The sequence below is a fragment of the Phascolarctos cinereus genome, unplaced genomic scaffold (genome assembly GCF_003287225.1).
Source record: "Phascolarctos cinereus isolate Bilbo 61053 unplaced genomic scaffold, phaCin_HiC Scaffold_3;HRSCAF=262, whole genome shotgun sequence".
Lineage (NCBI taxonomy): Eukaryota > Metazoa > Chordata > Mammalia > Diprotodontia > Phascolarctidae > Phascolarctos > Phascolarctos cinereus.
In genome coordinates this window covers 171,139,401-171,166,064 of record NW_027555736.1, presented here as the reverse complement: position 1 = coordinate 171,166,064, position 26,664 = coordinate 171,139,401, and the positions used below count along the sequence as shown (strand labels likewise).

At 41.2% G+C, this 26,664-nt stretch overlaps 1 protein-coding gene across 1 annotated transcript in view; it reads right to left on the bottom strand.

Moving 5' to 3' along the window:
- The window catches only part of ACIN1 (apoptotic chromatin condensation inducer 1), a 39,876-nt gene that overhangs the window by 5,732 nt on the left and 7,480 nt on the right, over positions 1-26,664 (bottom strand). The window contains 5 exon segments of the mRNA XM_020963590.2: positions 2,380-2,521; positions 10,429-10,544; positions 11,706-11,933; positions 12,558-13,841; positions 19,978-20,066. Coding sequence (XP_020819249.2) covers positions 2,380-2,521; positions 10,429-10,544; positions 11,706-11,933; positions 12,558-13,841; positions 19,978-20,066 — 1,859 coding nt within the window.

Genomic DNA, 26,664 nt, shown 5'->3' with positions numbered 1-26,664 from the left:
ATTAGGAATATGACAAATGTTCCAGGTACCATCTCACACCTGGGATCTTCAGTTCAGCCAATCGCACCTCACTGTGTACTGTATCTAGTCAACCGCCGGTCCAATCAGAATGAGCCCTCCCTGCTAGGCGCTGTGCAATTGGTGGGGGGTTGGGTTGGCAAAAAAGGTGAGTGCACGGCGTGGTGGTCGGCGGCAGAGCCACAGTCCTCCCGGGGGGGGGCGAAGGGGGGGGCAAGGGGAAAAATTGGGGGGCAGTGCCCAGTCTCCAAGGTGTCAGTTCAATGGTGGTGCCCGGGCTCAGCGAGGGGCAGAGGGGGAAAATGAGGGGAGAGACAGCAGTCCCAGCCCTGTATGGGCAACCATCTTGTAGTCCCTGATGAGGTGGCCACTGAATGGCAGGAATGGCTCATGCCCTGGATTATGAGAGGCAGGCATGGCCCCCATGTCCATCAGTGGCAAACCGCAGCAATAACACTCAACATTTGCAATCCAGGTGATAGATGACTCCAGGGTCCCTTTTTCCTCTGCCTGCAACTAGGTGGGGAGGCCTTTGATCAGATGTGGCCATGGCACCTCAGATGAATGTACCCCTGGAATGGTAGGCTGACATTCCGGGTGAAGAATGACAACCATAAGGCCAGGCTGCTTTTCTTCTTAGAGTGTGTGGCTTCGCCTCAGAGAGCTCCAGCTGGGACAGTGGCTCCAGTCAGGTGGATGGATGGGTCCAGGCCCCTGCCTCCAAGCATGGAGAAGTGGTAAGAGCTGCCAGCATACTACCCTCCACCATGTGTAGCCAGGGACCAGAGGAAAGTCCATCTGATGAGTGAGCAGTGATGTAGCAGACTGGGATGTCACCAGCATTAAGTCCCTGGGGCTTAGGCCTTTGACCTTCTGCAGGATCCTCAGCTGTTGAAGCTTATTCTGAGGGCCCCACTTTGGTATCTTATAGCCTGATGCCATGCCCACACATGGCTCTTTAGGGTGGTTTTGTTGCCCTAGAAAGGGAATCCAACAGTCTTGTAGAGAACAAGGAAGCCCCCAGCAGAGGCATATGGATAGGGGCCCCAACACTGACAAAAGTTCTTCTTGAGGCATCCCAAGTAGGGAAATGGCACAAGTCCGCCCCTTTCCAGATGCACCTTGCTTTCTGAATACAAGTCTCTCCTGAACAGCACTCTTCTGGCCCCGTGCTGTAGACAGGTCGGGGAAGCAGGTTGTGGGGGCCCCCCCCCGGAGCCCACATACAACCCCCCTTCTGGCCGAGGCACCAGGATAGCAGACTCGGCTCTTACTGGGCAGCTCAGTAGCAGCGGGTGGGTCCAGAGGAGGAGGCAGCAGCAGCAATTGGCCAGTTGGGCAGGGTTATATTTTACGGGCGGATTACCGTACATGAGGTACTTGGACAAAGTTTTACGGGGAAGAAGGACCTTGTAATAAATAATATTCTGCACATCAAATCACTTTCACCGGCCCCCACCCCCGCAACACACACCAGAGAAAGGCTACACACACAACAGTCCCACCCACCCTGTGTACCCAGCTCCCAAACCCAGCTAAGACTTTCGCTATCACTACAATAGCCAAGGAGATTTTGCTGGCTTGGACTGAGGCAGCCCTTGAATTGGATGCATGGCATGGGTAAATGTAAATGGAAAAAAATAGGAAAAAAATCTCCATGGAGTACAGTTATATACATCTCAGTAATGGGAACACTGGAGGGCAGATAGGAAGCTCAAATTTCCTCAGAATGGTTAGTCTGTGGTGAAAAATCCCATAAGCCCACTAGGGGGCAATGCTTTCTAACAGAATAAAAAGGAGGGAAAGCAAGGTGACTATCCCTGAGACTGAAGATGATAGCAACAAAAACTGAGCTCTGAGTTTGGAAAAATAACTTAAGGAAGGAAGAAAATATAACAAGGACTCTTGTCCCTGGTATGAGCCTACCAGGACATAACTAGGCAGCCCCAAGATGAAAGAACAGCTGAGACGTAGAGCTGATGTCCCAGAAATCAGTAAGGGAGAAAGAAAGGAAAAAGAAAAGGAGAATAAAAGTCCCCCTTAATTAGGTCTCCAGTTAACAAATACAAAACTGAAAAGGCCCAGGACCTAACCTTCCTCAGCAACAAAGAAATGTTAAGCCCTGTTCCCAATACAAGGAGTATCCCTTGCTAAACCAGCAAATTCTCCCTTTGGCCCTACACTCATTACTGTCCCTGTCTGCCTCTGGGACCCGCAGGTCCCAGCTCTCTGCTGAGCAAAGATCTGCCTCGTCCCTTCATTCTGAACTTATCCCACTGTTCAAAGGGGGTCACCAGAGTGGCCTACCCTTTCCCCTAGGGTTGTCCCCCACCCTCACCAACAGGTGGCCTTGAAATTTACCTCTTTCTTCTCCTCATCCTCTGCATTGCCCTCAGGGCGTTCTTCACTGCTTGCTGCATCTGCAATGGGCATGGGGGGCTCAGGCACCTCATTCTCAGGCCTGTTTTCAGCTGTCTCCATGGTCACTTCCTCCTTCTCCTCGCTGACAATATGGGGGGGAAGGGGAGGGAGGGTAGGAAAGGAAGGGCAGGAAAGAACCAAAGGGAACAGAGAGCAAGATATTAGCTCGTGAGTCAGGAAACTCCCATGCTTCGTCACTGGGGATGGAGGGAGGAGGGGGTGTGTGTGTGTGTGTGTGTGTGTGTGTGTGTGTGTGTGTGTGTGTGTATGTGTGTATGTGTGTGTGTGTGTGTGTGTCTTTCCCTATCACACTGAGTTTTTCAGCCCTACTGAATGCCCCAGTTTTTTGGCCTTGAGGCCTAACCCAAGTAAAAAGGTAAGATTTTCTTTTACCTAAGGATGAAGGGGGAATTACCACTGGTCACAGGAACCACATCCTTCCAAGGCTGTGATGGGGTTGGGGTGTTGAGGCTACTGTCTCTGCTATAGTCCAATAACACTGACCAATGCTCACTACAGGTCTTTATTCCTATTCCTTTCTTCAACTATTCCCTCAGAGGTGATTCTACCAAAACTGGTGTCCCTTCCCCATCCCCACCTCCACCCCCCACTGGCCAGTGAATTAATAAACATTTATTAAGTGCCTACTATGTGTAAGACACTCTGTTAGGGGCCTTTTTCTCAAAAAGATGAAAAAGTCTGGTCATGGCTGTTAACCACTGAGCCTAATTGAAAGCCTGGCCAAAAGCTTAAGTAACTTGGTCCATTCACTCATCTGATCTGGAGAGACCAGGAATGGAGGAAAAAAGCAGAGGGATACCTCACCAGTAAAGGCTTATACTTCATAAGCCAGGGCCCTCCCCACCCCCTCCCTCCAGCTGTAGAACTTAAGGTGGAGTCATATCCCATTTACCAACAAGGTGCAGAGGCCACTCTGATATTCAGCTGACCCTGCTTTTCCTTGTATCCTATTCTTACTTTCACGGTATTAAAGAGCTAACCACTCAGTCAGAACACACCTACCACTTCCCCCAGATACCTTCAATGTTTTGAATAACCCTCCCTTTTATCAGAAGTATGGAATCCACTCTCCCATTCTGGATTACACAAACTGCCCCCATTCTCACGCAAATAATTTCCGAGATCCATCTTTGAATAAATTGCCTCTCAATCTTCTTTGGTCCCCACCCCTAACTTCACCCCCCCCACATGCTTAAAAAAAAAAATCAAATCAAGATGACCAGGGGCCTAATTCTCTGGAGGAGAAACCAAGCCTCCTGGGCATGATAACAACCACCAGGAAATCCAGCAGCCCAGATAGCCTGACACTCAGAGGTCAGAGAGCCTCCAGAGAGCAGACTGGGAAGGCTGTTGGGGGGTGGAGGGGAAATTTATACTGTGCCCTCAGCTAGCAGGCCCCGACAGAAATACACAGGATTTAGCTGCCTAACCCTAAAGCACAGGCTAGCCTGAAAAATGCCTATTCTCCACACAGATGGAAGGGGCCTGATTGGTATTAGGCTGGAAAGACAAAGAGGAGAAAAGCATGATGTCTAAAAACAATTAAGAAAACAAAGGAGAAATGAAGGCCACAGGGAACATGAGAAAAGAAATGAGGAGAGGAGGCACAAATGGGAAAGGGAAGAGAGACATGGAAATGTGAAGATCTCACCCTTCTTTGCTTTCTGATAACATGCTTTTTTTTTCTCCCCCTGGAAGTGCTGTTTATCCCCTTCTGGAATGGAAGAAATAACAAAAACCAAACAAAAAAAATCCTAAAAAAATCAAATTAAAAAACAAAAACAAAAACAAAAAACACCAAAAACCAAAATCACCTTCCTTGTCCCCAGCTCCCACCACCTCCTCCCGGCCCCAGATCCAGAGAGAGAAAATCAAGAGATGCAGCAACTGGGGATCCAAAAAAAAAAAAAAAAAGGTAAATGGAAGGGGAGGTGGTGGTGGTGAGGGGAGATTGAAATAATATATCTGGCGTTTAAGAGATAAGCGTTAAGTCCTCACGGCAAACCCCGGGTTGGCTGGGCCACTCTCTCTGGAGGAGGAGGAGGAGGAGGAAGGCCAGGCTGCTAGTAGTGGCTGGCTCTATTGTATTGGAGGAGCGGCAGCGATCAGCCGGAGACATGCAGGGGAGCCATCTTGCCACTTACCCAGCAGCCTGTGTGTGCAGAGAGGGGAGGGCCCTGCTGCAGCAGGGGAGGGGAAAGCAGAGAAGGGAGGGAGGGGGCGGGCGAGCGAGGGAGGCAGTTCTCCTTTGGCAAAGCAGGCCACAGGGAGCTCGCTCAGTGCTGGCTCGACAGGCCTGGCCTTTCCCCCTTCTGTGCTCACTCAGGTTACAACGGCTACTGGGGCCGACCCCAGAGGGAGGCTGCTCTCTCCTTGTCCTCCCAGGAGAAGGGCTGAGGGCGGGGAAGCTGTTCAAAGTTACAGCTGCTTACTTTACTTGGAAGCTTCCAGAGGAGGAGGAGGAGGAGGAAGAGAAGGAATTGGGTAAGAGAGATGGGTGAACGAGAACAAGGTAACAAAGACAGGGATGAAGCAGATACAGACAGACAAGATACAGGCAAGAGTCTCATTGTCCGCCCCCCTCCCATTTGTGGAACGTGAAACCAGATCAGCCAGTTGGGAAATTCTAGGGCTGGGGGTGTTAACTGACAGTACTACTGGGTCACCATGGTAACAGGTCAGCTTTGCAGCTGTAAGGACCATGTGTTACTCCCCACCACCCCTTTTCTCAGGGACAGCTGGTTACTGGAAAGTGAGAAGGGAAAGAAAAGAGATAGGGGTCTCTAAACAGATGACAAAACAACTTTGTTTGGTAGTGCTTTAATAATGTCATCTTTGCCTCAGGGGAGAACCTTGGGCAAAAAAGAAAAAAGCCTTTAAGTGACTGAAAGTGTGATACCGGAGCCCAAGGCTGCCCTTCTCGATCGCAGGAGAGAGCAATGTGACCTAGGGGGCAGATGCTGTAGCTTCTAGTCTCAGTTCTACAACTCATTTGGGTGACCTTAGCTAAGTTCCTTTACTCGGCAGGGCCCGTTTTCTTCATTTGCAAAATGAGGGCACTGGGATAAATCATTTAAAAGGTTCCTTCCACCTCTAATGATGTCTAGGAGGGGCCCAGGAATTAAATGAAGTGAGAAGATTTGGGCCTAAAAGGATGAGGCAGAAGAAAGGCATATGCCAGGCAGGAGGGAGCAGCCTGAAGTTCAGTGGAGAAAGTCAAGCAGAATCATTATGCTTAACAATGGTTTAGCTTAGAGCACAGCTGTTTTTGACTCTGAGACAAAATGCAGCACAGAAGGCATTCAATAAATATTTGTTGCCTGAAGACTTCCTTCTAAGAGTGCAACCCAAAGTCCAGCATCTTTTTAAAAAACCGAATTTTTAATTTCAGAAATGAAGTTTCCTCCTTGATACTAAAGAGCACACAGTAGGCTACAACCCGGAAAGTTAATGAAGGCCTCAAACCCTTCCTTTCTAATTTCCTTTCCTTGAGCGGTCTCTGCTTCTCAAAAGCCAATTTGCTCACTCTGTCACTTTTACCTTGGCTGAATGACTTCCTGAATCAGGTTTTAAGTGGTTTTTTTTTTCCTTAGCCAGCATTGTACACAAACATGTGAATATTTAATATAGTTCTTATTTGAAATGATTCAGGTTATTTTGGAGATACCCTAAAGGCTGGACTGTTCTTGCTCAGGGTGATAGGTGGTTTTCTAAGATACCATTCTAGATATAATGTGGATACTTGATAAATGCTTGTCGAATCAAATCTCGGGTATACAAGGGATTCCACTAAAAATATTTTGTGTAGAATACCCATATAAATCATTACCTTTCAACTCCTTCCAATTTCAGCTGGGCTAAGATTACCACCTGCTGTCCTGAGGTACTTCCCAACTGTTAATATCCCTCCCCAGAAAGAGCTTCCTTTAAGAAATAATTCAGTGTTAAAATGTGATATTATCATGATGCCTTTCCTTGAATCCAAGACTTGTAGGAACTCCATCCCTCTCAAGACACAGCAGGTTTGTGTCTTTCATATGCCTAGATTATCCTATTAGAATCAATTCTATGAATGTATAAGAGATCAAAGACCTCTTGAGAAGAAAACATAAGCAAAAGTTGAGTCCTTGAAAGTACCTGAAATGTGAGGTGGTGGCCTCTCATAACCTTAGCTCTAAGATTGTTTTAGTGAGCTTTTTGCTCTACCACCCAGCTGTTTTTTGCCATATTTTAAGATAAAAAGACATGTTTTATCCTTTGCATTCATGTACAAATATCCCTAATAAGCTTAAAAATGTGTGAAAACTCCCCTTCATGTGTTTCCACCCACTATTAAGCAGTACAGTATGATGCAGCCCAGAGGAAAAGCACAGTGTAACCTGAAGGTGAGAAATTCATGTTAGAGTTCAAACTCCAATGAAAGAAATGTAAAGTGAAGTTCAGACTAGCTAATGGAAAAACAAATTACTGCACACATACATTTGAACTCAAGCCCCAAAGTTATTCCAAATAATTCCCAGGGAGCTGAAAAGAACTGCTATGGAAAGACAAGAGAAACCCTGGGGTTTGGTAATAAGGATCCCAGACTAACTGTTGTGCTTTCAAACCCTAAAATTAATACTCCACACAAAGTTCAGATAAAGAGTAACAGCTTTTAGGACAATGAATGACTCAATTTCTATCTCCTGACAAAATTGTGGTAACGGGGGCCCAAGTTCCTTGGGAAGGGTCTGTGAAGTGTTTCCTTAAAGAATCATTCCCTTCTTCTCACACATATGAAGAACAATATGGATCTGCACAACGACAAGCAGCTATACTAAAAGTGCCTGCTGGGTCTGTAGATGAAGAAAGGTTGTACTTTAAAATGTTCAGACAAATCAGCTGACAAATTAAGAAGGTAAGAAATAGCTACACACTCAGGATATTTGGATTGGAATATTTCCCTGCATTCACAAATGATACAGTACCATTATTTTCTGTTGCAGAGGAACATTTTTTTTTTTACTTCTACAGCAGGCAGAATGACTGGACTTTGGAAAAGGGCTCAGCTGGATTAGGATTTGAGACTCCTGCTCTTGTTGCATCAATGAGAATCCCCACTCCCAATCAAAGGCCTGGCCTAACTGAATAAAACAGTCAAAAGTAAAAATAGCAGCCATAGTGAAAGCCAGCCCCTCTCAAGGAAAAGGAATATTTGAAGGACAACTGGCTTTTCTAATGTACCACTGTACAGCTCACCTCCATTTCTGATACTCCTTAACTTGTTTAGATGGGACAGGAAAACTAAAGTTGAGTCATGCAAGAATAAGGTTTTCATTTAGTATTATTAATCCCTCCTTTGAAACTGGTCAGGGTTCCAGAAGGCCACTGTTTGAATCAAAGGAACTCCCAAAAAGTGCTGCACTTCTTTAAAGCAGATCCTCCAGAGACGTAGGCAAAAACCTGAGGCACTGGTTTACTGAATCAACATAGTATGGTTTAAGCCTTTAGTTTAAGTCTTTTTGTTAGAATGCTGAATAGACCATCTGGTAAGCACAGGTAAGGAAGTAGGCATTTGGTGTGCATCTCCCTCCTCCTCCCCCCCTTCCCCAGTTTGTGTTGCATCTGTACTCCAAACTACTACCCTAGTTATATAACTACATCACCACGGCTCATCTAGACAACATGAAAAGGCACACTCTTTGCCCAAAGGGAAAGCAGGCTGTACCCTTTATCCTCCCTCAACCCACCAAATAGCCAGACTGATATGACGACTTCCTTGTAGAATAAAAAGCCAAAGTCACTTTTACTTGAGGGGGAAAAAAATACAGAATTGACTCAAAGCTCTGCTTGGGGCTTGCTACTGTAGAGGTAAAAACCAAAGGGATAGTTACCTGCCTCGCCATTATGCAGAATACCTTTCTGGGACAAGATCTGGGATTCTAAAAATCATCTGCTTCTCAACAAATGCAGGAAACAATTTTCTAGGCCCACTAACACCAGGCTTATAAATACCCACTTCAAAGTTGCAGTTATACAAATAATAAGCTGTACCCCTTTATGGGGTACCTCAGGCTGATAAGCACAGGAGGGAACCCCATATCCTGACTGGAGATGTAAGCTGGGGCCAGCCATCCTTAACACCTTCCAGGATCCGATGGGTTGTCACTTTATGTTCCTAGAAGAAAAAAACTCTTTTCCAGAGAATAATGTACCCATTTCAAGAAGGAAAACCAAACATCTCTCAAAGGAAGTGATGCCAACCCTGTTTTAAAAATAAAATGTAATGGCCACATGATGGCAGTAGATGCAACTTAACAGTATGGTAATGGCAGTGATAACATTAACATAGGGTCTTATCCAAAAGCAAGTACTATATTAAATCATTTGAAAATGAGGTAAAATCATGCATCTGTCCTCAATCAAAGGCAAAAAAAATTATTTTAGGGTCTTCAGAAATAAATTATTTGACTATTACAGACCTAGGAAGAAATCACATTAATGTTAATTTATAATGATTTAGAAATAAGTTTGAAAAATTTTTGGATAAAGTGTTACATTAAAAAAAGTTATTCAGACACTACAGTCTTCATAGCTGAGTAACTTATTCCCAAGATGCTTCACCCCAGTTGTATGACTTTTAGGTCAGGTGAATTTTGTTCAAAACAGCTGCTACATCTACAATGGGAATCAGACAGTAATTCTGAGTCTCCTTCCATATGCCAACTATTTTAATGAGATCCAGAAATGCAGTATAGGATCAAACAAGTGGCTTTTAAGGTCACTTAATCTCAGGTTAAAGGTATATTGACAGCCACTTGGTCTAACTCGCACCTATAGGAGCCTTCTCCATACCATCCATATAACAGATGCTCATCTAGACTGTGCCTGAAAATCTCCAATGAAGAGTGAACCTATTACCTCCCCAAAGAGCCTACTCTAACTCTAGTTGTTAGGAATTTTTTTCTTCATATCAAGTCTGAATCTACTTCTCTGAAATTTCTACTCACTGCTCCCGGTTCTGACCTCTGGATCTCAGCAGAACAAGCCTAATTCCCCTTCCCCACAAAAGCTCCTTGTAGTATCTGAAGAACTGATCATCTTCCTTCTCTAATGCCCCAGTCTTTTCTTCTTTGGGCTACATACCCCCAGTTCCTTCACCTTATCCTGCAATTTGTCAATGTCTTTCCTAAAATGGGACACCCAATATTCTAGTTGTGGTCTGACCAGGAAATATAGCAAAAAAGACCAGATTCCTCCTTCCAACCTTGAAATCCCCTAAGTTTTCTACAACCTCAGAATCAAAAAACGCTCTCAATGGATAATAGGACTCTAGGGCTTAATATAATTAAAATATTAAATATGGTTCCTAAAAGCTAGTCTTTGACATCACACTTACTAGTTAACAACTATCAAATCTAGAGTTTTTGAACCAACCCCAAGAGTGATAGGGGCACTTAAGGTCCCAGAAATAAAATTTTGGCTTAGTATAGATACTGCTATTTCATTATGCTTTATTTCACAAGCTTAATAGGACTGATTATGTCTTGAGTTTGGAAGCACAATTCCCTGCTCCGTGACCCACAAGAGAAGTAGCTGGCTGTGATAGCTATTCCTTCAGTTGTGCTGCCCTCAGCAACATTTCCCAGACTTCTTTATGGAATTCTGGTAGTAGATTCTAGCATAGTAAAAGAAACCTAGAACTTGTCCAAATAAAATTTTGCCTCCACAGATGATAAGGTGAAAAGAGCACTTGGATTTGGAGTCAAAAGTTCAGAGAGTCAAATCCTAGCTCACTCTTCCTACCTATTATAACCTAGGAAAGGTAACTTAACCACTATAGGCCTGAGTATCCTTTTCTGTAAAATAAGACTAGCTGACTTCTACAGTCCCTTGCAACACTATTAATCTTATGAACTAGGAGAATAACAAGACTACATCCTAAACTGCCAGTTATTTATGAGGGCCCATTTCAAAGATATGACTTACACAGTGTGCTGTATCCTTCCTGGAGCTGGCTGCTGAGGGGTCTGCAGCTCTGGTGCTCGGGTCTCTGCAGTGGCAGGTGGTTCTGCCTCTTCAGCTTCAGACTTCTTGGGGCTCCCCTGTCAAAATGCAAGAAAAAACAAACATACCAAAGAGCTTAGATAAATAACTCTGTAGTACTGTATTTTGTATGTTCTCTATACATTAAGTGCTGAACAGAAGTTGGCTGAATTTGAATTCCTTATTCCTTTATCTGGATCTGATGAGCATATCCTGCTCTAGTATCTCAGTATACCTGACTTCTATCTATCCTATACTACACCACCATTTCACTTCAAAAGTGGGTCACTGAGTGGAACATGGCTTAAGGAAAGGCACTTAGACAATTTCTACAGCAGCATCTTATTAGGAGGCTTTTATTAGCTGAGCAGAGAGCTCAGGGCTCTGACTTTCACTTCTGCACTAAAGGAGGCTACTTTTGCTCTTAGAAGGGCCTGAGATTTTGCCAGTGAGAAAATAGAGTATGAGAAAGTTCGTTTAGTTTTTGTGAGCTAGAAAGGGCTGAAAAATACCTATGCTCTCACACACACACACGTATATAAAAAAAACCACAATGGATCTCCGATAGAAAGTCCCTTCTACATTCCAGTCAGTACCCAGAGATGAGAATAACTCATACAGCCCAAGACAGCAACAAACTCATGGGTTCTGTTGAAGGACAGATTGTTTTTATCTTGTGATATTCTATGAGATATGAGATAACTGAGCCCTAAAATATGAGCAATATAATCCATTGATACTACCAACTAAGTATACTTTAAAGTTACTTAAATGACTACTCAGCACATCTCAATAACACTGAAATTATACCTAGTGTTCTTCCTTTCCTTTTCTCCATGGGCTTCCTAAATCTGTCTTTTTTTCCCCCTTTTCTTCCTCTCTCACTCAGATACAGAAGTTCAATAGGAGGGTCCATTCTACTCTAGTGCAGTTCAGGTACAGGCAGCATGGTACACAGAAAGAATACTGGACTTGGAGTCAGGAGAATTAGGTTCAAATCCCAGCTTTGACATTTAAGATATGTGTGACTTTGAGCAAGTCATAAACTCTCAGCCTCAGCTTTCTTCTCTTTAAAAATAGGGATAATAATACTCACACTACATACCCCACAACTTTGTGAGGAAAATGCTTTGTAAATCCTAAAATACTACATAACCGTTAAGTTATAAGAGAGGTAGCAATTATCTCTTTCCCCCTGGTAAGGAAGTACCGTAGCCTACCAGCTCTGGTTTCCACCTCTGGGTCTTATGCTTCTCAACTGGTTCAGCCTGGCTCACACCCCTCACTGGGGCAAAGGCTGGAGAGATGGTAGTCCTCTCTTTTGGTTCAAGGACCTGCTGCTGTGGCACTGATGAACTGCTGAGAGCTGCAACCTCCTGCCCAGGAGAGGGATCTTTGGTGTGGGAGTAGCTGGTGCTGCTATCCCTGGAGACTCCAGGGCTCCGAGACTGAGGAAATCAGAGTAGGAACATCATAAGAACACAAATCTTTGGTTCCAATAAGATATTATCTAGTTTCCCACTTCCTACTTATTGAGCTTAATACAGAGACCCTTATTCTCCTGTCTTATCCTAATGTTTAAGCTAATAACTTATAATTAAGATAGTTCAATTCCCAATGGTAGTCATGTATTTTTAATCTGACTACCTTAAGTTCTTTTTAACTTGTTCTTTTTCCTGTCAGAATTACCAACTTCTTTGATTCAGTAGTCAGCAGTGTTCTAGAATTCTCAAACTTGCTTAGACTGGAAGATGGAATCAGCCTCAGCTAGACGGGGGTTCTGAATAAAAAAGGAATCTACCTAGGTATAAATTATAGGACAGGAAATTTATATTGAATTCTAAAGCAAAACACAAAAGTGGGAAATAATAATAGGCTGGAAGCTAAGAGAAAGAGATTTAAAGTCAGGAGGACCTGAGTTCAAATCCAGTCTCAGATACTTAACATTTACCAGCTGTGTGATCCTGGGCAAGTCACTTAACCCTGACTGCCTCACCAAAAATCAAAAAAAAAGAGTCTGGGATGTAAATAATGTTGATATAAAACAAGGCTATACAAACGGATATACTCACTTTCCTACTGTTGCTTGATGCTGAACGTGATCGAGAACGAGAACGGGACCTAGACTCTGATGTTGACCGGGAGTCTACTTTGGTTCCTGAACGTGGGTTGGAACAAGAACGCGACCAAGATGCATCCCTCTGCTTGGATCTGGGTGGTGATCGGGATCTAGAACCAGAGCTGTCTGGAGATTGAGATCTTGATCGAGAAGTGGAGGAAGATGATGAAGATTGGCTGGAGGGTGAATGTTTTGTCCTGTGGCTTGGGAGAAGGGTGGGGGAATCTCCTTTGCTTTCCTTCTGCACCAAAAATAGTGGCTGTTCAGAGGGAATCTCGGTATTCACCTTGACTACGTTTGATTCCTCAGCTTTTAGCGCAATCAATGGGGCAGAATGCTCTGGCTCACTTTGAAGAGCCTCCTCAGCTGGAGATGCAGTCACTGTGCTTGTTTCAACCAGAAGAAGGGAATTCCCCTCTTGTGCTATCTCTGTTGGAGACTTTGCTTTGGTGCCTGGAGGGCTTGGCAAGGAAGGCAGCCTTCCTACCACTTGGACAGTATGTGGGGATAATAGAAGTTCTTTGGCCTCAGCCTCTTCAAAGGGAGGAGACCTCTGGGTAAGGTCAGGAGGGGCTGGGCCTTCCAACAGCTCTGTTTCTTCTCCAGTGGTGGGCTCAGTAGGAGCGGGTGGAGTGGATGCTTCCTTGGTCAGCAGGGGTGGGGGAGTCTCTTCCTCACTGGCAACTTGTTCTGGTTGTGGCCTAAGGGAAACCTTTAGCAGATCTTCGGTCAGCCGAGGTGGAGAAGGAGATTTTTGTTTTTCTTCTGGGGACTTTGTAGCTTTTACTTCTCTTTCTCCTTCATCTTCCTCCTCTTCCTCCACTTCTACTCCTGATGCTTTCATCCTTTGCTCTTGCTGCAGTCTGGCTAGCTGAAAAGCTTCAGCTTCCTCCTGGGCTCTTGTTGTTCTTCTGCCTTCCTCTAGCCCTCCCTGTTCTTGGCATCCAGTACTTTTGGTTACTCCCTCCATTACCTCCTGAAATGCTGCTCTGGCTTCCTCCTTTTCCCCTTGAAACTGTTTCAAAATTGGCAGCTCAACAGCTCTTTGTATCTCTTCTTCTTCATCTTCCTCCTCCTCCTCCTCCTCCTCTTCATCTTCTTCCTCCTCTTCCTCCTCCTCCTCTTCTTCCTCTGTTTTCACATTTCGATCTGCTCTGGCCCTCAGATTTCTGGAAGGTGTTTCCCGTTCCTCTTCTTCCTCAGCAGCCTGGCTTTCAGAGAGCTTGGCAGCTCTTGCCTAAAATAAAAAAAAAAAATCCACACAGGCATATACATTGGCTCTGCACCTGCTTGTTAACAAATCTAGTAGAGAAAAAACAAAGAAATTTAGGAAAACACCTTGGAGGAAGAAATTCAGTGACTTTCAATACCACAGAAAGAGGAGAGACAATACTAAACAACTTCCATTTTTAAAAAGTCTTGTTCTGGGGGCAGCTAGGTGGCGCAGTGGATAGAGCACAGGCCCTGAAGTCAGGAGGACCTGAGTTCAAATGTGACCTCAGACCAAACACTTGACACTTACTAGTTGTGTGACCCTGGGCAAGTCACTTAACCCCACTTGCCTAAAGAACAAAAAAGAAAAGAAAAAAAAAGTCTTGTTTTTACATAATGGTAGCTTAGTGGATAGTGAGCTAGGCTTCTGAGTCAGAAAGTTCAAAGTTGAGTTAAGTCTTGCCTCTGGCATATACCAGGGTGGACCTGAGCAAGTCATTTAACCTGAGTTCCTGAAGTAGCTCTCTTAAGATTATAAAGTTGTAGAGAAAATGCTTATCTGCACTTGTATAGTAAGCTCCAGTGGGAGCTCCCTACTGATGAAATGGTAGGCCCAATTTTAAAAAATTTATGTGTCTTATTTTTATATCAATTTCATTTCTGACCATAGTCCTTCTCCTTCCTCTCACCAGCAAGCTATTTTTTATATCAGACATTTTAAATAAATATGTGATACAACCTTAATTTTAAAAGACTGCAAAGGCAGTAGAGTGTTAGAGCTCATAACTAGCTAGTTTTTTATAAAACTTACTATTAAATTTTCTAATAATAAACTGTTTTGGGAATACTGACATCATAAGCAAATAAGGGGAGCATGGAAGAAATTAACTGTCAGATTTATGGATGAGGAAGAGTTCATGACCAAATAAGAGACAGAGGATCACTGGGGCAAAATGGGTAATTTTGATTACATGAAATTAAAAAGGTTTTGCACAAACAAAACCAATGCAGCCAAAATTAGAAGGAAAACATGAAACTGGGGAAAAACTTAACAGCAAATTTCTTTGATAATAGGTCTCATTTCTCAAACATGTAGGGAACTAAGCCAAATTTATAAAAATAAGAGCCATTCCCCAATTGATAAATGGTCAAAGTATATGAACAGGCAGTTTTCAGAAGAAAAAAATCAAAGTGATCAAAAGTCATATAAAAAAATAATAAATATCAAAATAAATAAAATAATATTAAAAACTCTATAAATCACTAATTAGAGAAACGTAAATAAAAAGGACTCTGAGGTACCACCTCACACTTATCAGATTGGCTAACATGACAAATGCTGGAGGGGATGTGGGAAAACAGGGACACTAATGCACTGGTGTAGTTGTGAACTGGTCCGACCATTCTGGAAAACAATTTGGCACTATGCCCAAAGGCTATAAAACTAAGAATACCCTTTCACACAGAAATACCACTCCCATGTATATAACCCCAAAGAAATAAAAGAAAAAGGAAAAATGGACCAATATACAAAAAAATATTTATAGCAGCTTCTTGTGGTGAAAAAGACCTGGAAACTGAGGGGATGCCCATCAATTGGGGAATGGCTGAACAAGCTGTAGTATATGATGACAAGGGGGATGGTTTCAGAAAAACCTGGGGAGACTTATATGAACTGATGCAAAGTGAAGTGAGCAGAACCAGGAGAACACTGTACACAGCAACAGCAATATTCTAAAGATGATCAACTGTGAAAGATTTTAGCTATTCTGATCAATACAATGATCTATCATGATTCCAATTCATGATGATAAATGCTATCTCCAGAGAGAACTGATAAACTCTGAATGAGACTGAAGTATATTTTTTATATTTTCTTTATGTGGAACTATTTTACATGACTTCATATGTACATATAATGAATACTTCTCAATGGGTAAAGGAAGGGTGTGGATAGGAGAGAATTTGGAACTCAAAATAAAATTTAAACAAGAGAGAATACTGACACTTTGCTAACTCCTGGAAATCTGGTTTCCCTGATAATAATTGAAACGACTTTCTCAAAAGTTACTCATTCCCTACTGCTGAACACAAAGTCCTTCTTTTCTTCAGTCCTCATCTTCCATGATTTTACTTTTTTCTATAGTTTAAGACACTACTGGCCATTGTCTTCTGGATACCCTTTTCTTCCTTGACTTCAGCAACATGACACTTTTCTGGTTCTCCTCCTACCTTTTTTTTAAATTAATTCATTTTGATTTATCAACAATAACTTCCATAAGCTTCTGAGCTTTAAATTTTTCTCCTCCTCCCTCCCTCTCCAAGACCACTAGAAATCTGATAAAGGCTATACATATACATTCCTATTAAACATATCTTCACATTAGTCTTGTTGTAAAGAAGAATTAGAACCAATAGGAGAAACCATCAGAAGGAGGAAACAAAACAAAACAGAAGAAAAAAAAAGAGCAAATAGTATGCTGCAATCTGCATTCAAACTCCATAGTTCTTTCTTGGGATGTGGATAGCATTTTCCTTCATGAGAAGGAAGACATCTCCTTTGGAGATGTCTTAGATCCTTGAATTGCTGAGAAGGGCTAAGTTTATCAATACTGGTCATCCAACAACATGGCTGTTACTGTGTACAAAGTTCTCCTGGTTCTGCTCACTTCACTCAGCATCAGTCCACACAAGTCTTTCCAGGTTCTTCTTAAGTCTGCCTACTCACCATTTTAATGGAACAATTGTATTCCATTACATTCATATACCACAACTTGTTCAGCCATTCCCCAATTGATGGGCATTCCCTCAATTTCCAATTCTCTGCCACCACAAAAAGAGCTGCTATAAATATTTTTGTACATGTGGGTCCTTTTCCCATTTGTATGATCTCTTTGGGATAGAGCCCTAAAAGTGCTATTGCTGGGTCAAAGGCTATGCACATTTTTACAGCCCTTTGGGCACAGTTCCAAATTGCTCTCCAAAATGGTTGGATCATTTCACAACTCCACCAACAATGCATTAGTGTTCCAATTTTCCCACATCTTCTCCAACATTTATCATTTTCCTATTTTATCAGCTGGCCAATCTGATAGGTGTGATGTGGTTGGTACCTCAGAGTTGTTTTGATTTGCATTTCTCTAATCAATAGTGATTTAGAGCATTTTTTCATATGACTATAGACAGTTTCAATTTCTTCATCTGAGAACTGCCTGTTCATATTCTTTGACCATTTATCAATTGGGGAATGACTTGTATTTTTATAAATCTGGCTTAATTCTCTATTAGAAATGAGGCCCTTATCAGAGACACTGGTTGTAAAAATTCTTTCCCAATTTTCTACTTGCCTTCTAATCTTGGTTGCTTTGTTTGTGCAAAAACTTTTCAATTTAATGTAATCAAAATTATCCATTTTACATTTCGTAATGCTTTCTATATCTGTTTCATCATGAATTCTTCTGTTCTCCATAAATCTGATAGGTAAACTATTCCTTGCTCTCCCAGTTTGCTTATATTATCAGCCTTTATATCTAAATCATGAACCCATTTTGACTTTATTTTGGTATATGGTGTGAGATTTTGGTCTATCTAGTTTCTGCCATACTCTTTTCCAGTTTTCTCAAAAGCTGGGGTCTTTGGGTTTATCAAATAGCAGATCACTATAGTCACTGACTACCGTGTCTTGCGTACCTAACCTATTCCACTGATCCACCACTTTGTCTTAGCCAGTACCAAGCAGTTTTGATGACTGCTGCTTTATAAAGACAATTTAAGATCTGGAACAGCTAGCAACTTCCCCTGCATTTCTTTTCATTAGTTCCCTTGATATTCTGGACCTTTTGTCATCCCAAATGAATCTTGTTATTATTTTTTCTAGCTCTATAAAATAATTTTTTGGTAGTTTCAACAGTATGGCAGTGAATAAGTAAATTAGCTTAGGTAGGATTGTCATTTTTATTATATTTGCTCAGCCTACCCATGAGCAACTGATGTTTTTCCAATTATTTAGATCTGACTTTATTTGTGTGGAAAGTGTTTTGTAATTGTGTTCATAGAGTTCCTCTCCTACCTTTTAAATGACTTCTTTAGTTTCATTTGCTGGCTTCTTTATTGTTGGTGTTTCCCTAAGAGTTCTCTCCCTGGCTTTTCTCTCTATATGCTCTCCCTTGGCAATTTAATTTACAAATATTCATCAATGCATTCATTATAAGCATTTATCCATGCTTCACTGCTTTATGTTGTGGAGTCTCAAATCCATGCCTTAAACCTTGACCTTTCTTCCAAGACCTAGACTCACACATCTCACTCCCTAGAGGATATTTCTAGTTAAATGTTCTGTCCAAAACCAAACATCTTTTTACCCAAAACCAATACTCCTTCTGACTTCCCTATTTCTATAAATAGCACTTCCATCTCTTCACTCAAACACTGAACTCTGAAACCATGGTGTCATTTTAAACTTCTGCCTTTCATTAATCATGCAAATCAACTGCAAAATTTTGTTAATTCTAATTCCACAATATCTCTTATATTAGTTCCTTCCTCTCAAGAGTAGCCAAATCAGACTATTTATTGTTGAACATATACAAATAATTAGGAATATCTGCACCAGAGGTAGTACAAACTCAACCTTCATTTAAGGAAAGGGTACAGGACAGGTATCTCATTCCCACTTGGCTGTACTCATTTTGGACTTCTTTGACTTCTTCACCACGTCCCCAGAAACCTCATCATTAAGAAGTCTCAAGATCCCAAAAGATCCAATCAGCCTTAGTTCTCACACCTCACCTGTACCCTCTGTACCAGGTTTGGAGGGTGGGTTACAAACTCAACTCCCCCTCTTTGCCCCTTCCTCCAGTACTCACTTTGGACTTGTTTGACTTCACCATGCCCCTGCCCCACTCCCTTCTCTGGTCCTTCCCTCTCACCTCCTTTTTAGCTTTGTGTGTTATCTTCCCTGATTAGGTTGTAAGCTCCTAGAGGGGAGGGACTGTCTTCTTTTCTTCTCCTGTATTTGTATTCCTAGCTCTTAGCATAGTGGCTAACACATAGTAGGCACTTAATAAAATCAACTTTTTAGGCACTAAGGCCAAACAGATGCCCTCCCCCTTCTGTTGCCCTTCCACATACACAGGGGAAAGACCACAAGGTACAAGGTTCTACCTTGAATATGATAAAAGAGGTATGGACCACTAATGTCAACAAGAAAGGGCATCCACACAGTTTGGGCCAGCAACATCAACAAAAGCACCAGTTCTCAATGCCTTCACACTTTTACAGAGAATCTCAGCCCTTTGCTATTCCAGTCTGGGACTGGGCCTCATGAACAATCAGGATGGAGAGAGAGAAGTGCTTGGTTACATGGACACCAGAGGAGTGAAAGGGAGAGGTGGATGAATGGAAAGAGTATAAGACCACCCTCCACTACTTTGGGATAAGAAATACCACACCCTGAGACCTAAAGGCTTTGTCAAGCCCTGTGCATCATGATGCTGACAACATCAAGGTAGTATGTAGCAACCTCTCCAGTGAAGTCACCAGAACAGTGGCCATTCCTGTGGAGGAGGAAGCATGCTAAGCTCTGTTTTAGCTAAGCTGCTAGACCGTAAGTGCTTTCACTGTCTTCTGAATGTGTGCTATGGGCCCAAACTCTAGTTCCTTTGCCTTACAGTCTGCTCATACATATACTCTATAATCTCATTTCTGTGCCTTTCCTGTTTACTTTCCCTGGAATGCCTTCTCTATCTGTTGAAACCCTTGCCATCCTTTATGATATACCTTTAAATGCTATTTCCTCTATAAAGCTTTTCCTTCCTTATCCTCTCTCTGGGACCCTAATTGGTAATTTATTTTTGCTCTTAGAATCTCAAATAGCACCTGGTTTATGTCTATCTTAAGAATTTGTAGTGAATTATTTTATATTGTATTTATATATCACAAATCTACTAGTTTGTGAGCTTCATGAGGGCAAGGGATTTGTCATTTAACCTTTATATTTCGTAACACCCAGCAAAGTATACTGCACAATAGTAGGTGTTCAATTATGTTTGCTGAACCTGAAATCATTTATCTGTATCTTCACACAGTCTTGAGAAACCATTCTGTTAGACAGGAAGCATTTCTATTCCCTTGAAAAGATATTTCCATTAGGAGATAGCTACCTGTCTCACCCTGGATGACCGTCTTTCTCCTTTTCTTGGTCTTTCATCATCAGATTCACCTTTCTCTTCAGAGACGGAACAGCCTTTTCCTACCAAAAGGAAAAGTAAATGAGGTCAGCATCTTGTCAGGGACCCAACCCACAGTTGCTTTCTTTGCAGAATTTAATTGTGGCATGAAATCCACCCTGCCCAGACACAGACATCTCATTTCTTGCTTCAGTACCAGTACAAGTTCTAGAATCTACTGGAAAGAAGTTCCAAGAGTTCTATAACTGGGATCTCATTTCTAATTCCTATTGAGCACTTAAAAATATTCCTAAACCAACTCAGGCTCTGTAAATAAGTCAATGGATGTGAGATCTAATTACTGTGGCTAGGTGGCACAGAGGATAGAATTCTGAGCCTGGATTCACTAAGTTCTGAGTTTAAATAGTGTCTTAGGTACCAGCTGTGTGATCCAGGGGCAAGTCACTCAACTTCTATCTGCTTCAGTTTCCTCAACTATAAAATGGCAATAATAGCAAAACCTTGCAGGGCTGTTGTGAAGATAATGGAAAAGAAGGGAAAAAACATTTAGATACCACCTACTATGTGCCAGGCACTGTGCTAAGAAAATGCTTAGCATAGTGCTTGCACATAGCAGATGCTATCTAAATGCTTATTCCTTTCCTCTGTGGGTATTCCTTCCAACAATTTAGAGAGCAGCCCACTCATGCCCACCTAACCTGCGCATCCAACATGCTGGAGTGGGGGTGTTTCCTCAGCATTATGTGATTATCAATGAAGCCCATAAGCCGTCCATTAATTATCCTTCATTCTCACTGAATGATCATTGTATCTTTTTTTCTAGTCGTACACTTCTCTAAGGATATCTTTTATACCATTTCTCCTAAGTAATTTTTCAGCTGTAAAGCAGGGCAACCTGCAATGGAGAGGTAGGTGTGAGCAAGCTGTGATACATTTAAAAACAAGCAATTATGCTCTGCAATTAACTCCAAAAAATATACAATAACTTCCAAGGAATTTCCATTTCTCTTCCATATTTGGGACTCAAGCACACAAATTCCTCTTATTTTTACTGATCAATCTGCTCCTCCTGTGAACCTTTGTTTCTGACTGATTGCTAATATGTTTTAAACAGATTGTCATGGCACCTCTATTTTTGCTTATGTAGCTCCTCATTAAACAAATATATATGTAGCTGGCAAAAAAGTTCTATCTTTTCATACGAAGGAAACGGACTTTAGGCAAGTCACTTAACATTCTAATTGGACATTTGTTTCTTCATTGGTAAAATGAAAGGGTTGGATTCAATTCAATTCAATCAAACACCTCAAAGGGTAAATATGGTGCTAAGATTCTATGATAAGGTAGAATTACAATACATCTAAGGAAACAGCATTTTAAAGAGTCAGAAGATAATTATATTTTAGGATAATATTTAACTAGCTTAGTTCTAACACTACTGCTGAAACTAAAACTACTTTGCACACCAACGGTAGACAAACTGTAGCTTAAATCAATATTCCCACTAGGGCACAAAGTATGCCCCCTAACTCTTAAGCTCTTCTTTTTTCCTGATTTTACTTTGTCCTGAAGACTTGAAATGGGCAAGAAAGCTTCTATTGGATTAGTGAGAATTTACTCAAGAGTTCTCTTGACTGGGCTATGTGAATTCTTCTCTCAAAGAAGACTGATGCCAAATTTCACAACAGAAGAAGAGACTAGAACTTGTAGCCTCACCCTACCTACACCTATAATTTTTAAGGTTAGGAAGAATGGACAGTGGCCAGACCTTTTGGGATTTTTAAGAACTATCTATCAGAGACCAACATCATCAGTGCTATGATAATCATCAATGAAAACTCAGAACAGTTTAAATTAGAAAATATGCTATTTGAGGCAAAACTGCTAAAGCAGATGGGAAAGAAGCTGGTCATCTGATTAGTCCCTTGGACTAATTCAGACCAAAAAGAGGAATGTGTCATGTGTCTATAAAGTTTTAGAGGGTACAAGGTCAACCAGCCACAACATATGAACTGAAAACTAGGTAGTGTTATATGTTAACATATACATAATTGAGACTTATATCTTGATATATGAGAGGAAACCCATTTTTTCCTTTTGTGAAAGAGACAGATAGATGGCACAGTGTATAAAGTATTGGACCTGGCATCAGGAAGACCTGAGTTCAATTCTGACCTTACCAGGGGTGGGGAACCTGCCACCTCAAGGCCACATGTGGCCCTCTAGGTGCTCAAGTGTAGCCCTCTGACTGAATCTAAACTTCACAGAACAAATCTTTTTTTTTAATTAATTTATTTTGATTGCTCAACAATTACTTCCATAAGCTTTTGAGTTTTAAATTTTTCTCCCCTTCCCTTCCCAATCTGATATAGGCTATACATATACATTCCTATTAAATATTTTCACATTAGTGATGTTGGGAAGTAAGAATTAGAGCCAATAGGAGGAACCATCAGGAAGAGGAACAAAACACAACAGAAGAAAAAAAATAGAAAATAGTATGCTTCGATCTGCACTCAAACTCCATAGTTCTTTCTTTGGATGTGGATAGCTTTTTCCAGCATGAGGCCTTTGGAGATGTCTTAGATTCCTGTATTGCTGAGAAGGGTTAAGTCTATCAATATTAGTACCTAACTGATTATGTTATTCCCTTCTTGAGTCAAATTTGATGAGAGTAAGGTTCAAACTATGCTCATCTTCCTCCCTTCTTTCTCTCTGCTGGAATAGGTTTTTGTGCCTTTTCCTGTAATGTAATTTACCCTTGTCTGCCTCTTCCTTTCCTTTTCTCTCAGTGTATTTTCTTAGTTAGATCAGATTATTCCACTTACTTGGATCCATTTAACCCACTTGATTAGATTTTTAAAAAATCATTACATCAATGTCAACTTATACCCACCCCCTTTATGTGTACCCCTTTAACATGGTATAATAACAATACTGTTCTCAAGGGTTTACAAGTGTCATCTTTCCTTGTAGGGATGTAAACAGTTTGCCCTTATTAATAACATGTTGTATTTTTCTGTCCTGTTTACCTCTTTATGTCTCTCTTGAGTCTTGTATTTGAATTTTCTGTTGAGCTCTTTTTATCAGGAAGGTTTGGAAGTCTCCTATTTCATTGAATATCCATCTCCTCCCCTGAAAGATCATGCCCATTTTTGCTGGGTAGTTGATTCCTGGTTGTAATCCAAGCTCCTTTGTCTTAAAGCTGCAAGGTCCTGTGTAATCCTGACTGTGATTCCATGATATTTAAATTGTTTCTTTCTGGCTGCTTGCAGTAGTTTCTCTTTGACCTGGTAATTTTGGAGTTTGGCTACTATATTCCTTGGCATTTTCAATTTGGGATCTCTTTCAGGAGGTGATTGGTGGATTCTTTCTATGGCTATTTTACCCTCTGATTCTAGGACTTCAGGGCACTTTTCCTTTATGATTTCCTGGGATACTGTCCAGTCTCTTTTTTTTCATCTTGACTTTCAGGTAGACCAATAATTTTTAAATTGTCTCTCCTGGATCAATTTTTCAGGTCAATTGTTTTACCAAACAGGTATTTTACATTTTCATTTACTTTTTCATTCTTTTGTTTTTGTTTGACTGATTCCTGCTCTCTCATAGGGTCATTAGCTTCTATTTGCCCAATTCTAATTTTTAACAAATTGTTTTCTTTCATTAGATTTTGTACTTCCTTCCCCATTTGGCCAATTGTATTTTTAGGGACTTGTTTTCTTCAGTATACTTTTTTTCCAGTTGGCCAACTGTATTTTTTAAGGACTTGTTTTCTACAGTTAACTTTTGTCTTTCCTTTTCCAAGCTATTGACTCTCTCTTGCATACCTCTCATTTCTCTTCCCATTTTTTCTTCTACCTCTCTCATTTGACTTTTAAAATCCTTCTTGAGCTCTTCTAAGAAGGCTTTTTGGGCTTCAGACTAGTTCATATTCCCTTTTGAGGTTCCAGATGTGGGTTTGTTGACAATGTTGTCCTCTTCAGAATTTCTGCCTTGATCTTCACTCTTCCCATAATAAGAATCTACCATATATTTCTTTTTGCTTATGGTGTTTGCTTATTTCCTGGCCTTTAAAGAGACTGAGTTCTCTTGTTGGAGAGCAGAGAGCACTGACCCAAGTTGGGAGCCTAGGGACTAGTCACTGGCTTTGTGTGCTGGGGCCTCCAATGCTGGCAGATGGAGGCTGTAGGGTCCTGGCAGCTTACCTGGTATTGGGCTGGAATCAGCAACACTGGAACTCTAGGGATAGGACTGGGTAGTGTGGCTCCTGGAGATTTCCTGCTCAGCTGGGCCTTTCCTTCCTTTCACTTTCTTCAGTTCCTTTCAGATGGATGTTGTAGGGGGTTTATCCACCTGGGGCCTGAAATTGGCCTCAGATACTTACTAGCTATATGACCCTAGGCAAGTCATTTAACCTGTTTGCCTTAGCTTCCTCAACTAGAAAATGGGAATAATAACAACACTTATCTTATAGTATCATGTGAGGATCATATGTGATAATACTTGTAAGAGCTTAGCACAGTACCTGACACATAGCAGATACTATAAACTGCTTATTCCCTTATTCTTTCATATTTCCTGGTAAAAGTTCCTTCTGAAAAATCCCAACCTTTTGTTAACTGAATCAAGAAAAAAGAGATTTTCCCACAAATTGATTAGACAGGATACAGAAAGAAGAGAGGGCCCACAGAAACCAAAAGCAGTTGAGGCATCATGAAAGAAATGCGTTCCTCAAATATCCAGAAAAAGAAATCTGAGAATGCTGGGAGTAGATGGGTGAAAATCCAAGAGATTTACACCTGAGGTGTAAAAACTGAATACTTTTTAATCTAGGACTTTTCCTTCATAATATATACACAAGAGGTAAACCTCTGTAAGTTGACAACACCTAAGTCAGCATAACCTGACTAGCATACTGGCAAACACCTGACTTTCTGATGATAGTAAGGGTTCAAATTATCAGAATGATAACTATGAAGACTAGGTAAGAACTCATCAGACAGGTTTACAGACTGTGTTCATTACAATGTATCTTCAAACTAGGAATCAGAGAGAATCCCTGGAAGTCTATAAATAGCCTCTATTATCAACAACCAAAATACCACTCTAAAAGTCTCTATCTCATGCCAGATTTATAGCTTAGACCTCAACAAATCTATGTTCCAGATACATACCTGACATTTAATTCTGATTCAATTAGGAATTGTTAGAGCTCTAAACTAATGCTTCATAAAGGTTTCTAACAAATCTGGAACCTATTCTAAAATTCATGTTCAGAGATAGTAACGTCACAGCTTGCAAGATACTGAAAGATAACTGAAACAACTGTCGGGAGTACCCTACCATTCCCTACAAAACATACATACATACACATATATATATATATATTTCATTATTTTGCTCTCTCCCTGATTTCTGGCTGTACTACCCCTCCCCCCCCACCACCACCAGTGATGTCAACAAGCACAGCCCAGCAGTGAGCCCTCAGCATTAGACACTTGCTAAACCCTGATCTATAAATCTTTATTTGTTTTTTTATTCATTTTTATTTCAGAGCTCTTGCCTTTCATCTCTCCCTTTCACCTCAAAAGTATAGTTGAAATAGATGGTGTTCCAATGTGTTCACACTATTCTCATACCTCCTCACTGGCTCCCCATCACTCAAAGACTAATGTCTAAGCTCTTCTCAGCAATGCAATGACTAAGACATCTCCAAAAGTCTCATGATGGAAAATGCTATCCACATCCAGAGAAATATCTACGGAGTTTGAATGCAGATCAAAGCACACTATTTGCTCTTTTTTTTTTCTATTCTATTTCTTCTATCTTGTGGTTCCTCTTATGGGTTCTAATTTTTCTTTACAACATGACTAATGTGAAAATATGTTTAATAGGAATGTACGTGTAGAGCTTACGTCAGATTTCACACCATCTTGGGGAGGGAAGTGGGAAAGGAGGGGGAGAAAATTTAAAACTCAAAAGCTTTTGGAAGTGATTGTTGAAAATGAAAAATAAATTAATTAATTATATAAAAAAAGAGTAACATCTAAATCTTATAATAAGGTATAGATTCCTTAGCCTAGCATTAGAAACCTTTTACAACCTAACTTCAACCAATACTTCCAACTTTATCTCTCTCACTCTTCCCCAAAATGAACCCTATGCTCCAAACAAGTTAGTTTATTTGTTTTCTGAAAATGCCATGTGCATTTCCACTTGCAATCCTTAGCTCATGATATTTTTCTTGGTTCTACAATGCCTTCTTGCTTTTTTGGCTAGACCTACTTAAATTCTACCCTGACCACTCCAGCCCACAGTGATTTCTCTTTCCTTCAACCCCCAAAATTCCCTATTGTCTATACTACTTATTTGAACTTGCTTTACAAGTTACCTTCATATGGGTCACGTTTCTCCAGCTAGAATACTGTGTATGCTCTAGGAAGAGAGGGACTGTATATGTGTTTCTTGTTAACAGAGCAGCTCAATCTTCATATGATATATTATGCTGGTAATACAGTAGATATTCAAGAAATATTTGAGCAATGACTAAGAGGGAGGGAGTTAGGAACTTTTCTTAGGAAGAACTAACAAGAGACCTCCAAAATGGCTCATTAACAATTCTAAAGGAAGTTTGGCAGAAATCAGGTTTAGACCAAGACA